Consider the following 13,986-nt stretch of genomic DNA (forward strand, 5'->3'; position numbering starts at 1 on the left):
ACATCGCCACGGTGGCGACTTCAGTGACCCGGAGCGGCCACCGGGGGGCAGCGCCGAGCCCAGCCCCGCCCCAGGGCAGCGGAAAGTCATTAACGGGACGGGAAATTAACGCTCTTCTGACACATCTGAGAGATTAATGCTCCTCTGACAGATCTCCCCGTGCGCGGAAAAAAACAGCCATTAGCACCGAGAACTGCCTTAGACATCCTCTCACTCGGTTGTGTAATGATTTGTTTTTTTCCTGTCTGGGAACAGACTGAGGTCACCACTCTGCTGCCGGTGACAGTGCCCACACAGTAACAGAACCACAGTGGGGACACCGCAAAAACTCCTGTCAAAGCCCCAGAAAAAGGGCAAAATGAGCCTTAAGGTCCCATTCCATGACTCCAAAGGTGGGAATCCCTGCTGCCCAGGCTCCTGCAAAGAACTCCAAGCCACAGCCGTCGTTGGGTTGTTTGATGCTTTTATTTATCACATGTAAAAACACTACTGTCTCTGTCTGCAGGTACCTCTTGCTGCACTGCAAATCACACAGCTCCAAACGTTGAAGATGAGACAGGCAGAGAAGGGAACTAAAGTGTTTATGCCCAGAATCACAATGTCATCACCCCTGAGGGTGTTAAATACACAGAACACCCCCAGGGACTGTTCTACAGAAGCAGCAGAGCGTTACATTAACAGACCAGAGTTGGTGAAAACACTGGGTGAAGGGATGGTCTAGGGGAGAAGAGGACCTGCAGACTGGTCTTTTCCTTCAGCTGCCCTTATCTTTCTAGTACAGGTAATTGTGATCTAAGTCAACGACTAGTGCTGAACCACAACGGGGGGGACTCTTCCACACTTAGTTGACACGAGGGTTCCTGAAGTTCCTCCCAGCAAAGCGAGCCTTGCTGCCAAGCTCCTCCTCAATTCTGATGAAGGACAGAGAGCACGGGGTGTCAGCAGCCAGCAGAGAGCCCTGCACTAGCCACGGGCCTCACACTGAACAACACCTGGCACTGAAACCCCTGAGCCAAGTGGCACTGAAATACCTGACCCACCTGGTTCTGAAACACCTGGTTCATGTGGCACTAAAATACCTGACCCACCTGGTTCTGAACCCCCTGGCCCACGTGGCCCTGGAGGTCCCACAAGGACCAGGCAGCTCCCACCAAGCCCCTGCACAGGGCCACACGTCTGACACAACCCAGATGTTTGAGGTGCTTGCCAAAGGAACCAGCTCATGCACAATGCCTCAGTCCAGCAGCACAGGGTGCTTGGTGTGATCTGTGCTGGACCTCACCCACCCAACTCCTCCTTCAGCCAACAGAAGCACCTCTGTCAGGGCCAGGCCGTGTCCTGCAGGTGTTTCTGAGGGGCAAAGGCCAAGCTGTGCCCCAAAGCAGCAGCAGAAAAGCCCCTTCCCAGCCCCAGGCTCACCTCAGCAGCTGGTTGTACTTGGCCAGACGCTCGGATCGGCACGGGGCACCAGTTTTGATCTGAGAGGGAAAATCACACAGTGAGTGGAGGACTCCAAGGGCCAACACAAAACTCGTTCAGAGTAATGAGCATCATCCCAAGCTCTGCTTGGGCATCAGGCTCAGTATCTACACATGCAAACACTGCAGGTCCTGGGAGCAATGGAGGTGGTTCATTGCTCTCAGCTGCAGGACCAGGAAAGCCCAGTACAGCCCCTGAGCTAAGACCTGTGACATTGCTGATTAAAGGGGAGTTTGCACAAGATAAGGTGCTCCCTTGTCACACACTATTAACAAATCAGCTCCCTGTAAACAGACACAGCAAATCTGCACCCCTGGAGGCAGCGCAGGGCACCACGGCTTTGCCTTCACCACCAAACAAATCATCCCTTCAAGCAAACAGCCAAAGTGCAGCAGCTGCAGGTACCAACCTGGCCAGTGCAGAGACCCACTACCAGGTCAGCAATGAAGGTGTCTTCTGTCTCTCCAGAGCGGTGGCTCACCATCACACCCCAGCCATTGGACTGGGCCAGCTTGCAGCTGCAAGAGAGCAAGAGCAGCTCAGACCATGGCCTGTGCTCCAGTGACACTGCCAAGGGGCAGCACAGCACTGGTACAGGGCAGGATCACAGGACAGGGTCATCAGGAGCTGCTGTCACAGGTGCTCAGACTCTGGGAAGTTGTTCAGGGCACCCGTGTGACATCAGGACCACGAATGTACAGGTTTATCTGTCAATGCCTTTATCAGTTAATAACACTAATTATAATTAATTAATAATTGTTCTCCCTTCACAGATAGCCCATCAGATTTCTGTTCCCCTAGATGTGCTCTGTATGTTCATCCCCTCAGTTAAACCCAGCCCAGAGGGCAGAACTTACGCCTGCAGGGACTCTGTCACGGAGCCAATCTGGTTGACCTTGAGGAGGAGGCAGTTGCAGGCCTTCTCCTCCACAGCCTTGGCAATTCTCTTGGGGTTGGTCACAGTCAGATCGTCACCAACCACCTGGATGTTGACGCTGCCAGTGAACTTCTTCCAGGCAGCCCAGTCATCCTGGTCAAAGGGGTCTTCAATGGACACCACTGCAGAGGGACACAGCAGCTTCAGGACAATGCCAGCACAAAGGTCCTGTCTGCATGAGTGGAGTGCAGACCAGTGCTGCCCACAACAAAGAGACCCCGAGGGGCTGAGTGAGGCAGGAGCCCTCAGTGTCTCCTGTCAGAGGGGCTGCACACCAACTCCCTCCTCCAGCAATCAACCCACCACTGCTGCCGAGCAGCCTACCAGGGTAGTTCTTGACAAAGCCCTTGTAGAGGTCAGCCAGCTGGTCAGGAGAGATGTATCTGCTGGGGTCATCGGGGGATTTGAAGTCCAGGTCGTATTTGCCGTCGCGGTAGAACTCGGAGGCGGCCACGTCCATGCCAATGACAACCTTGTCAGTGTAGCCAGCCTTGGCAATGGCTGTCTTCAGCAGCTCCAGAGCTGTAAAACACACACACAGGGATGCTGAGGGCCTGCCAGCCCAACAGCACCTCACTCACTTGGCAAACAATCTCCCTTACCCCTTCGGAAAGCCCGAAGGAAAAGGTTCTTAAATTCTCCCACTTCTGAACTGACTGAACAAGATATTACTTTAATACTGCTTTTAGCTTGTAATACCCTTGAGACACCATTATGGGATTCCTAATCTCTTCAGGCAGGACTACATGTCAGCCCAGAAAGCTTAATACCAGATTTCACATCCTCCTTCAACTTTATGCATGTGGGCAGGAAGCTGTGCCTGCACTCTAATCCCTTTTAGCTCCAGAGCAGGTGTTGACCATGGAAGTGGTGAGCATCCAAACCCTGAGAGCAAAGAGACAGAGCCTGCCTCTGCACAGGAGACCCCTCTTGGCATCCACCTGCTCTCCACGTGCATTTACCTGCACCAGAGGAGACAGAACCACTCTGGTCACTGCTCACTGTGCTACTGTTTTAGCAGAGTCCCAGCCACCCCTGAGCTGCAGGGCAGCAGCTGGGATCAGCCAGGCTGTTTGCAGCAGGAAGCTCAGATCAAGTGTTTTCTTTTGGCCTTGGGTTGGTTTTTCCTTTGAGTTCTTTTTTTGTGTGGGTTTGGTTGTGTTTTGTAAGATGCTAATGTAGCACAAACTCCAAAAGCAGCTGCTGCAGGCAACAAAAACTCCTTGGAATGTAATTGTCATTCAAGGTCATCCTCCCTGATGTCTGCAAGGGTACAGACCCAGCAAAGCTGCATGTGACACTGGGACTCAAATATTTGACACACTTGCTGGTGCTGCCTCAGAATCTTCAAAAGGCACTGCAGCTCACCAGTCCCCTCCACAGCAACAAAACCAACAGCTTTAAAGTAAAAAGCAAGTGAGCTGAGCTCGTGTTCCACTGCCTTGTTAGCAGCTCCAGTCCTGGACAGGCAGAGAAAGCTCCTCTGGTTTTGTAGGAACAGATATTTTGCTTCCCACAGACAAAGTGCCTCTTCCCACAGGCTCCTGAACAGAACTGTTTGGCCATGGAAGCAACAACTGCCTGAGCTTCCCAGGCAAGCCTTCGTGCCCTCCCACACAGCACCAGGCAGAGCACAAACTGCTTTCCCTCTTCATCTGCAGAAAAACAACTCCCCTGATCCCTGACTGTTGATTTGTGCAACACCTGCAGTGCACAGATGTTCCCACATCACTGTTCAGCTGGAAGGGCACAAGATTCCCTTAAGCTGCTACAGGAATGAGAGAGATGAGGCACTGAAGTAAAAACCCTCCTGCCAAACTGCATAAGCTGACGTCCAACACCTGACCACATCAGCAGAGCACCTTGGGATCCCTGTCAGGGTAAGGAACAGAGCAAAGACACAGCAGGAAGCTCTACACCTTTGATCCTATCGATCCTGCTCCTCATTGATACTGGGCAGGCTATCAGAACTGGTAGCTGGAGGATGAGCTTTCTCACCTTCTTTGTTTTCCAGGATGTTGGGGGCAAAGCCACCCTCGTCCCCGACGTTGGTGGCATCCTTGCCATACTTCTCCTTGATGACATTCTTGAGGTTGTGGTAGACCTCTGCCCCCACACGCATGGCCTCCTTGAAGCTCTCAGCACCCACGGGCAGGATCATGAACTCCTGCATGGCCAGCTTGTTGCCAGCGTGGGAGCCCCCGTTGATCACGTTGAAAGCCTGGGGGAAAGCAGGAAAAGCCAGGTTGGAAGGTGCTAACAGCCCTTTACCTTCACATCCTCATTCTCTGGAGTTTGAGCCGAGAGCACCAGGCTGCAGCAAGGCAAGGCCTTGCCCTGCCCCAGCCAGGCACTTACAGGAACAGGGAGGATGACTTCGGGGTTTCCAGCCAGGTCGGCGATGTGGCGGTACAGGGGGACTCCCTTCTCGGCAGCACCAGCTTTGCACACAGCCAGGGACACGCCCAGGATGGCATTAGCACCAAATTTGGCTGAAACGGGAAGGAATCGGTTACAGAAGTGTCTTTATAAAGAGAGCAATACCAGCCCGTGGTTTGAATTAGGGCACGAGGCCATACGCTGGCTGTTGGTTCTGGTAAATAGAATTCTATTGACCCATCTTTATCTTTTCACCCCAGAGCAACACAAAACCCACTCACATTTGTTCTCTGTCCCGTCCATTTCCAGCATCAGCTTGTCAATCTTTTCTTGCTCCACAACGTTCACATTCTGCAGAGAAGCAACCAAAACATTGTGTGACACCAAGGACAGGTCCTCACCTCCCCACCACAGCCCTGGCAGGCACCAACACCTCAAGGGCAGCCACCAAGAGCTGACCACACCAGTTCCTGGTCTGCAGCAGCCCAAGGCTGACAGCTGAGCTGGATGTGCCATCACTTCACCAATTAACAGTTCTGCACCAGCCTTTGTAGGCAGGGCTTAGTGCCCACAAAGCACAAAGGAATCTCATTCAAGCAGACTTCTCTAGATCCCCTCAGATTCCCTCCCAAATTATCCTGCCCGGATAAAACCCAGCCCCTCTCTGAAGCAGAAATCAGCTGGTGTCCCAGCTGATTCTCATTTCAGCTCCCAGGGCTGAAGTGTTTGTGCACACTCCAACACCTGGATAAGGTTTCATGACGTGTTAGAGATGCACTCATTAAGTAAATTAAGTAAAACCATTGCTGTAGTCAGTTTGTTCACATGCACTCCAACACACAGGCCCAGGTGACACCAGCAGAGGATGGTTTGGACACTGCCTGGCTGGAGGAGATGTTAAGAGAAGACAGATTGCTCCTACCTTGCTAATCAGTGCAGGTGCAATCGTTTTATTGACGTGCTCAACAGCTTTTGAGACACCTGGAAGGAACAAGCACATCAGACACTGGTCAACACACAGGTTATGCAGGGATTAGTAGGGGATCTCGGGGACATCCAGGAAAACCACCTCATGCTACCCCAGCCCCAGTCCACGCCGAGCTTAGGGCCAGGTGTGAACACTGAGAGGCCCCTGGCTGAACTGGGAGGTGCACCAAGGCTGCAATGGCAAGGAAGTGTCCAGGAGTGCCAGGTTAGTCTGCCAGGCCATGCCAGGAGACTCATCCGAGTGCCAGGGCTGCACTGGGAGCACATCCATTACCTGTGTGCACAGTGCTGTGGCCAGGAACTCGTTTACATATTTTACAGCTCTGGAGACACCTGACAGAAGCGAAACGGACACCGGAGTCAAGGACAGGTGAAGACTCACAGGCAGCCCACAGGAGTGCAAGAGGACACAAACGGGCAGCAGGAGGGTGGCACGGAGCAGTGCACTGCACACAAGAGGCTCAAAGAGCAGAGGAAGCTGTGCAAGGCTCTGTTTGGGCTTTCCACCAGGTCTCTGTAACTCTGCCATCACCACTGCGGGCTCCAATGACAGCATTTAGAGAAGGTTTTGGATAGACTCTCCTCTCAAATCACAGAATCCAGGAGTAAGGGCAGGGAAAAGTCTCCCCAGAAGTTACACAGCAGCAGCAGCTCAGGCACTTCACTACCTGGCATTATTCTGTAACACTGCTATAGCATCACCTTATTTACTGTGCAGTGTTTAAAGACTTCCAAAAACCTAAGCTTCAGAATGATGAATGCTAATTGACTGCATCCTAAACAATATTAATTGCTTTTTCAAATGGTCTAAGCCTGCAGACCTCTATTACAAAAGGCCTACCAGCTATCTGCAACTCATCCCAATTGAAGATTATTTTTTCATAACTCCTGTTATTTCCCAGCTGACAAAGCCCTTCAGCTACAGCCTGTTAACTACTGTCTAATTAAATGCCATTAAGAACTGCCCATTGGATCAGATTTAACAGGTCTGAGCACACACACATTCAGCACAGTGAGGTAAATACACATTTATTCTTTGCAAGAAAAAGTGCCCTGGATAAACAGCCAAAGAGCCTCAGGTTTTTGGGACATGCAGTCATCCAGGCATTTATTCTCTGTTAAGGTATTAACAACCATGAATCTTCTAGACAAGGCCCTCCAAGTTCAATTCAGTAGCTCTCCACTTTAATTGCTCTTTCTTAATAGGCCAAAAAAAAAAAAATCAGCTTCTTTTCACCTGACTGGCAGGAAAGTTTGAAAACAATTCTCTCTTCCAGCCAAAAGTCAAGATGATTGCTTACACTCCAAAAGCAACCCCAATGCTTTTAGAGCAGTAAGAAGGAGCCCTGACTGTCCAAGCTCTCAGAATAATCACAAGAAGTACAACTGGGATGCTTATTAGGCACTGACATCTTGTTTGCAGCTATTCATTCTCACCCATATTTGTCCCTAAGCCAGCCTGGTGACTGCTGGGTTTAGTTTCTTTTCAGAGCACACAGCCAGTCCCCAGACAATAAAATATTACACCACCAACACAGACTTAAGTATCCTGGCTACCTGAAATGGCAGAGAAAAAGGCAGAGGAGCTGTAGCTGTGTGGGGTGTGAAACAGAGGCACCTTCAGGACTCACAGAGCAGAGCTGCACAGTGACAGGGGACAGCAGCTGGCACAAAGCCTCAGGTTCAGGATTTAACACGCTGGGATCCAAGAGTCTGCAGCGTCAGAGCTGACAGATTTAAGGGTTCTGGAAAACTGTGTCTGTGAAAAGACCTCGTGACTAACTGCAGGACGACCAGGGCTTTTGGAGCTGGCACTTTAGATGCCCTTACAGCACTGGCAAAGCACTGTGCCACGCACCAACACAGGGTAACAAAGTACACTGGGCACACTGTACCCATGGTCACCTGGCTGGGTGTGCCCACACCCACCTGTGCAGGTAACCCTGCCCTGCAGCACTGCTGGAGGCAGAGTCACCCTCCAGCCTGTGCCCAGGACACCAACACAGCCACCTCTGCTTTGCCTGTGCCCCAGCTCCCAGCCCACACCTGGCAGGAGCTGCTGTCACCCTGTGTCCCCTCTGCCCCAGCCCACACCTGAGAGGAGCTCCTGTCCCCCCACGTGTCCCCACTGCCCCAGCCCACATCTGGCAGGAGCTGCTGTCACCCCATGTGTCCCCTCTGCCCCAGCCCACACCTGAGAGGAGCTGCTGTCACCCTGTGTCCCCTCTGCCCCAGCCCACACCTGACAGACACTGCTGTCCCCCCATGTGTCCCCTCTGCCCCAGCCCACACCTGAGAGCAGCTGCTGTCCCCCCATGTGTCCCCTCTGCCCCAGCCCACACCTGACAGACATTGCTGTCACCTCATTGTGTCCCCTCTGCCCCAGCCCACACCTGAGAGGAGCTGCTGTCCCCCCATGTGTCCCCTCTGCCCCAGCCCACACCTGACAGACACTGCTGTCACCCTGTGTCCCCTCTGCCCCAGCCCACACCTGAGAGGAGCTGCTGTCCCCCCATGTGTCCCCTCTGCTCCAGCCCACACCTGACAGACACTGCTGTCACCCCATGTGTCCCCTCTGCCCCAGCCCACACCTGGCAGGAGCTGCTGTCACCCTGTGTCCCCTCTGCTCCAGCCCACACCTGAGAGGAGCTGCTGTCACCTCATGTGTCCCCTCTGCCCCAGCCCACACCTGAGAGGAGCTGCTGTCACCCCATGTGTCCCCTCTGCCCCAGCTCACACCTGAGAGGAGCTGCTGTCCCCCCATGTGTCCCCTCTGCCCCAGCTCAGCTGCCAGGAGCTACTGTCACCCCATGTGTCCCCTCTGCCCCAGCCCACACCTGACAGACATTGCTGTCACCTCATTGTGTCCCCTCTGCCCCAGCTCCCAGCCCACACCTGGCAGGAGCTGCTGTCCCCCCATGTGTCCCCTGTGCCCCAGCCCACACCTGACAGACACTGCTGTCACCCCACGTGTCCCCTGTGCCCCTGCTGTCCCCCCACGTGTCCCCTCTGCCCCAGCCCACACCTGAGAGGAGCTCCTGTCCCCCCACGTGTCCCCTCTGCCCCAGCCCACACCTGAGAGGAGCTGCTGTCCCCCCACGTGTCCCCTGTGCCCTGCTGTCCCCCCACGTGTCCCCTGTGCCCCTGCTCAGCTGCCAGGCCCTGTGCAGGACACAGAGTGCAGTGACAGCCCAGGATTACCTTTGCCCATGTAGCGTGTCTTGTCATTGTCCCGAAGCTCCAGAGCCTCGTAGATCCCAGTGGAGGCACCGCTGGGAACAGCAGCTCTGAACAGACCTGGGCACAACAGGAAACAAACACCTTGGCACACTCAAACCCACAAAACGTCCTCCCAGCCCTGGAGCTGGGACAGGGAGTCTCTAAACCACACCTCTGCTCACACACACAGGGATCCTGCAAGGGCTTTCTGCTCATTTACAGCAGCACGAATTTATCAGCATCTCCCTCACACTGATCAACAGCAAACTGATTCCTCCTCTTCCCCTGAGCATTTCAGGAGTTCAGGAATTCATCCATTCCCCTTCCAAAAAGACAGCTTCATTCACTGGAGCTGCTTTGGAGCTCAGGCAAGGCAAGCCCTTAAATTCTTCTAGGATATGGCATGAAAGGGACAATTAGGAGACCTATTTTGTTAGCAGGAGTTCTGAGCTCTTCTGACAACAGCAGAGCCACCCAGACAGCCCACTCCTTCAGCCAAGGATGCTGAACTCGGAGCAAATCTGCACACTGGGGTTCAAGATGCCAACTTCAGCCTCCAGTCTTCCCCTTATCCCACTAAATCAAAGAGCTTAGTGGGGGCAGCCTCATTAAATGACTGCATTAATCTTTTGAGGCAGAAAGATCATCTCTTTAGTCAGTGTATTACAGCCATTGTGTTTGCTCACTGCACCAAGCCACAGAGGTATGGGTTTGCACAATGCTTTTGTCAGATCCTATCAGATGTGGGATGAACAAGGAACAAACCAAGGGAAAGTCCAACAATAATTAAAAATGTAAGATGTTACATGTGAAAGCCCAATTAGACAAGTTCTTTAGTCATGCCCGAGCACTTAGGCAGGGAAGAAACCATTACCCAAAACTCAGCTGGGCAGCAGAAAACTGAGTCATTACAGAAAGCCAGTGCAGACAAATTCAGAATCAAACTTCAGAGTGTGGGGAGCACTGACAACCAGGGCCTTTGGCACTGCTCGAGGACAGGAACAAAGACTCAGAATCCCCAGGTGCTATCCCAGTTTATGCTGGGCCAAGGGAAGGAGGGCAGCTTTGGAACAGCTCTCACACAGTTCAGGCTGTAAGCAGCAGCAAAGATCCTGCACTGCCAGCAACTGGAGCTCAGCAAACTCATCCAACAGAACGAGGCAGAGGCTCTTCCTGCAAGTCTCACAGCAAGTTCCAACAAGTTTTATGTGTGGGGGGAAAAAAAGGAACAGGCCAGGTTGTAGACTTCTGGCTGCCAGGGATAAACACCTGCAGCTGAGGACTCACCTTTGTTGGTGTAGAGGTCGACCTCAACGGTGGGATTCCCACGGGAGTCAAAGATTTCACGGGCGTGGATCTTGGTGATAGACATCTTTAGTACCTGCAAAGAGGAGCTTAGAATTACTCACTGAACGGTTTGGGGTGGAAGGGACCATAAAGCTCAACACATCCCACACCCTGCCACCAGACCAGGTTGCTGGACAAGGTTTATCCAGCCTGGCCTGGAACATCCTCAGGGATGGGGCAGCCAAAGCTCTTCTGGGAAAGCTCCTCCAGTCCCATGACTTCTGTTATATTAAAAAAAAAAAAAAATCACTTCCTTATGTGCAAAGGACAATCTTCTGATGTTTCCAAATGACCTGACTGCAGTATCATGAGACCCTAGGCAGAACAGCAGGAGCAGATGACAAATCGAAAGGAATGTCACCTCACCACGTCACAGCAGCCAGGAGATCCCAGAACAGCCACTCTCTGCTATCAGTTAAGAGTTCCCTTTGATAAGAGAGCAGAGTGCAGGAGCTCTCAGTATGCACAGAGTGCTCTTAGTATGCACAGCAGCTGCTCAGAGGCAAACGGAACCAAGGACGAAAGAGAAGCAGTCACAGCTCTCATCAAAAGCTTGCATTAATAGTTACACCCTGTTGAGCATTTACAGGAATAGTTTTTCCTCTTAACTTTTCATCTTAAAAGGGATAAAGATCCCCCCAGCCTTTTGAACACTTCCTTTTTCCCCTTCTCACATTTATCCACTTCAGAAAGCAGCAGTAAGGGAATCCTTACGTAAGCCCAGGCACATTTTAAAAACCAAGTCATACACATGCCTGTAAGCCATCGACTGGCACCAAACCCAGCCCATCTGCACTGAGGAAAGCTCAGCCTCAGAAACAGAACTATCTGGAAGCTGGTTTTTTTGGCAAGCCAATGTGGGTGGCAACCCTGTTTACAGAAATGGTCATGAATCCTTCCACAGTTACTGCAAAGTTAAAAAAACATGACCTTAGAAATGCTGCTGCTGGTTCACAGCCTGTGAGGGGGCAGCTGCACACACTCATTCCTCCCCCACAGCAAACTCTGCCCTCCCCAGGTCAAAGGCACAGGCAGCTTTTGCTTTCCCCCCTTGGCTTTCAGATGTCCCTTCCAGCTGTCCTGCCCCTGTATCTTGTCTAAGATTTCAGCCAGACCCCCACACTGACACATGATAGCGCTAAAATATGAAACAAGACAACTTCTTCAAGCTGACCTTCATGCTCCCACTACTGAGCTTCAATCAGTGAACACAGGAGCTAGAAATAAATCCCTGCAAATCTCTGCTTATCAATGCCACCCACACTCTGCAGATGCACTGAGCAGTGGCTAACAGGAAGAATGCCCACTTATCTAAAAAGGGCTCCCAGAGTTTATCAGGCTGGCACCTGCTAAACCTTACTTTCATTTTCAGAACCTTGGCTTTGCCACAAAACTTGAGGAGACTGATTCTTTGAAAGCACAGGCAGCTCCCAGGAACCCTCCCAGTGCTAGAGCTGTTTGCTGACCTCCACAAAGCAGGCACTTGAGGAATACACACTGCAAGGGCTTCCTCTGGCAACGTCTGCCAGGTCAGACAGCCCTCCAGCATCCTTGAGAAAGGACAAGGCCCTCCCTTTTCTGCAGGAAGAGGCATTTCACAGCACTGTATCACCCCAGAAATTCTTGGTGCTCCTTCTGCAAGCTCCCCGCTCCTGTGTCCAAGAAACACTTTTCCAACTGATCCAGAACACAAGGGTCAGCCCGTGCCCAGGTTTAACCATGGAAATGCTGACTGAAGGCAGGAGAGGTCACAGCAGCACTGTCTGCCCAGACCTTTGTCCTCTGCCAAACACACAAATACCACGGTGGTATTTAACGAGCACACTGCCTTAAAGCTTTTTCTGCAGCATAATCTGCTGACAAGGTCACTGTCTCCCTTCAGGGGAAGTCACACACCCCAGCTTTCCTGGCCTGCCCAGGAGCACACGAGTGCTTACTCCAGGAGTAAGTTACAGCCTCCTGCCAGCTCTGAGGACCTTCTTCACCACCAGCTCAAGCCTAAGAAATCACCACTTATTGTTCATCTGACCCCATGCCCTGCACAGGGAATGCAGTACTCTCAACTGAATGGAAAATTATTTCCAAAGATTCCTTTTTTTATAGCCAACCCTATCACCAAAACCCATCCCCGTGAGCTATTGTGCAGCCACACTTCTGTAAAATCAATACCGGGTTAAGGCTGAGCACTGCAAGCACCTGAATGGAGATTTAAAAAGCAACACTAAAGTTTAGCCATAGAAGTAACTGCCCTAGTGAGTGTCCTATTACAGGCCTGCCACATTTATCAGTGGAAGCCTCTCTTGACACTTAAAAGGTCCTTATGACCCTAACTCTCATACCACCAGCGCTCCGAAAAAAGATGAGACCTTTGAGTGCACTCTATCAGATCCCAGCGTATTAATTCCCCTGCCAAAGCACTCCTAGAAACTGGACAAACGTGCACATTCCAACGCCGCTCCTTTGCGCTCCACGGGGTATTAATTCACCTCCACAACACGATCCAAGGGGTCCTAAAGGATGCCTGGCAGGGAGAGCAAATCACAGACAGGTTGAACCACTTTTCCCCTCGGTGTTTGGTGAGATGGAGGCCCGAAAGCGCGCTGGCTCAGCCCCTGGGTTCGGATGACAAACCCCACGACTTCCTGAGAGAGCCACGGCCCTGCCCTGTGACTCAGCAGGCGACTAACGGAGCAGCCGAGAGCCCAGGCTCCTCTGGGCAGCCCTGCACGAGGTAAAGGTGGTTCTCAGACAGATAAACCTTTATCCACACCTGCACGTCCAGGTGCTTCACCCACCGGCGCTGCCTTGGCACAGCCGGCACTGAATTACCCGCTAGGAGACCGCGGGCACAGACGGGGTGCCAGCAAACGTTAAATATTTGAGATGGGAAGCTGAAGGACATCCACTAAAGAGGGAAAGGTCCAAATCACCACACGCAATCCGAGAGCGACTGTTAATGATTAAAAGAAAGAGGTTAAACTCTGTCTTTGAGGATGCCTTGACCCATCATATCCCCCTGATTTCGCCCCCGTTTTGACTCACTATATTCCCCCGATTCTGGCCCTGTTTGACCAGCCCTCAAAAACCCTCCCGCTTTTCAATCCCACTCCCACATACTCAGGCCGCCGCAGGGCCTCCCCTCGCCGCCGGTGCCGCGGGAACACACAGCGGCCTGCACCCCCCGAGGGACCACCGAGCCTCGGCCCGGCCCCCGGCCACGGGGACGGCTCTTTGCCTCCGCTACCCGGAGAGGGGAATCGCGGTCTCTCGGCCCGCGGGGGGCCGAGCGAGAGGCGCTGCGGCCGCCGCACTCACCGCTGTGCCCGCAGCCGCGCTCCGCAATGGCACCGCTACCGCCGCCCCGGCTCTGACTGAGGCCCAACGGCTGGGCGGCCGCCCGCCTATAGCCGCCCTGCCGCACAGGGCCCGCCCCCCGCCCGCACCCATTGGCCCGCGCCGCGCCCCGCCGCGCTCTGATTGGCTGCGGCCGCCTCGCGCCAGCTACAGGCCGGCGTGCGTGCGCTACGTGCGGCCGGGCCGCGGCCGCGTGGAAAATCCCCGGCAAGGGGGCGGGGCCGGCGCGGCCCAAGGGGGCGAGGGGGAGCGGGCGGGACCATGGCAGAGGAGCGGGGGGGAGC

The 13,986-nt window shown here is 53.2% G+C and overlaps 1 protein-coding gene across 2 annotated transcripts; it reads right to left on the minus strand.

Annotated features, from left to right (window-relative positions):
• Positions 1-446: 446 nt before the first annotated feature.
• Positions 447-13,749, minus strand: ENO1 (enolase 1). Of its 2 annotated transcripts, none has more exons than XM_066334555.1 (12): positions 13,664-13,749; positions 10,289-10,382; positions 8,984-9,079; positions 5,718-5,776; positions 5,077-5,146; positions 4,775-4,908; positions 4,415-4,637; positions 2,741-2,938; positions 2,337-2,538; positions 1,889-1,997; positions 1,420-1,478; positions 447-911 (listed from the first exon to the last, which is right to left on the minus strand). In XM_066334555.1, the coding sequence occupies exons 2-12, from the start codon at positions 10,371-10,373 to the stop codon at positions 842-844; spliced, it is 1,305 nt and encodes a 434-aa protein (XP_066190652.1). In that variant the 5' UTR covers positions 10,374-10,382; positions 13,664-13,749; the 3' UTR covers positions 447-841. The 2 variants fall into 2 exon arrangements, with proteins under 2 accessions (XP_066190652.1, XP_066190651.1); XM_066334554.1 differs by lacking the exon at positions 5,718-5,776 and adding an exon at positions 6,057-6,115 and having other exon boundaries at positions 13,664-13,737.
• Between the last annotated feature and the right edge of the window lie 237 nt (positions 13,750-13,986).

This window comes from Sylvia atricapilla, chromosome 22, assembly GCF_009819655.1.
Source record: "Sylvia atricapilla isolate bSylAtr1 chromosome 22, bSylAtr1.pri, whole genome shotgun sequence".
In the NCBI taxonomy this organism is placed as follows: domain Eukaryota; kingdom Metazoa; phylum Chordata; class Aves; order Passeriformes; family Sylviidae; genus Sylvia; species Sylvia atricapilla.

Bases quoted from the DNA above. Each gene is read 5' to 3' on its own strand.
- ENO1 (XM_066334555.1), bottom strand. From the start codon at position 10,373: ATGTCTATCACCAAGATCCACGCCCGTGAAATCTTTGACTCCCGTGGG. The intron at 1,998-2,336 runs GTAAGTTCTGCC...GCTCTCTTGCAG, and splicing joins GTGACAGAGTCCCTGCAGGC to CTGCAAGCTGGCCCAGTCCA. The intron at 912-1,419 runs GTGAGCCTGGGG...GTCCTTCATCAG, and splicing joins AAGTACAACCAGCTGCTGAG to AATTGAGGAGGAGCTTGGCA.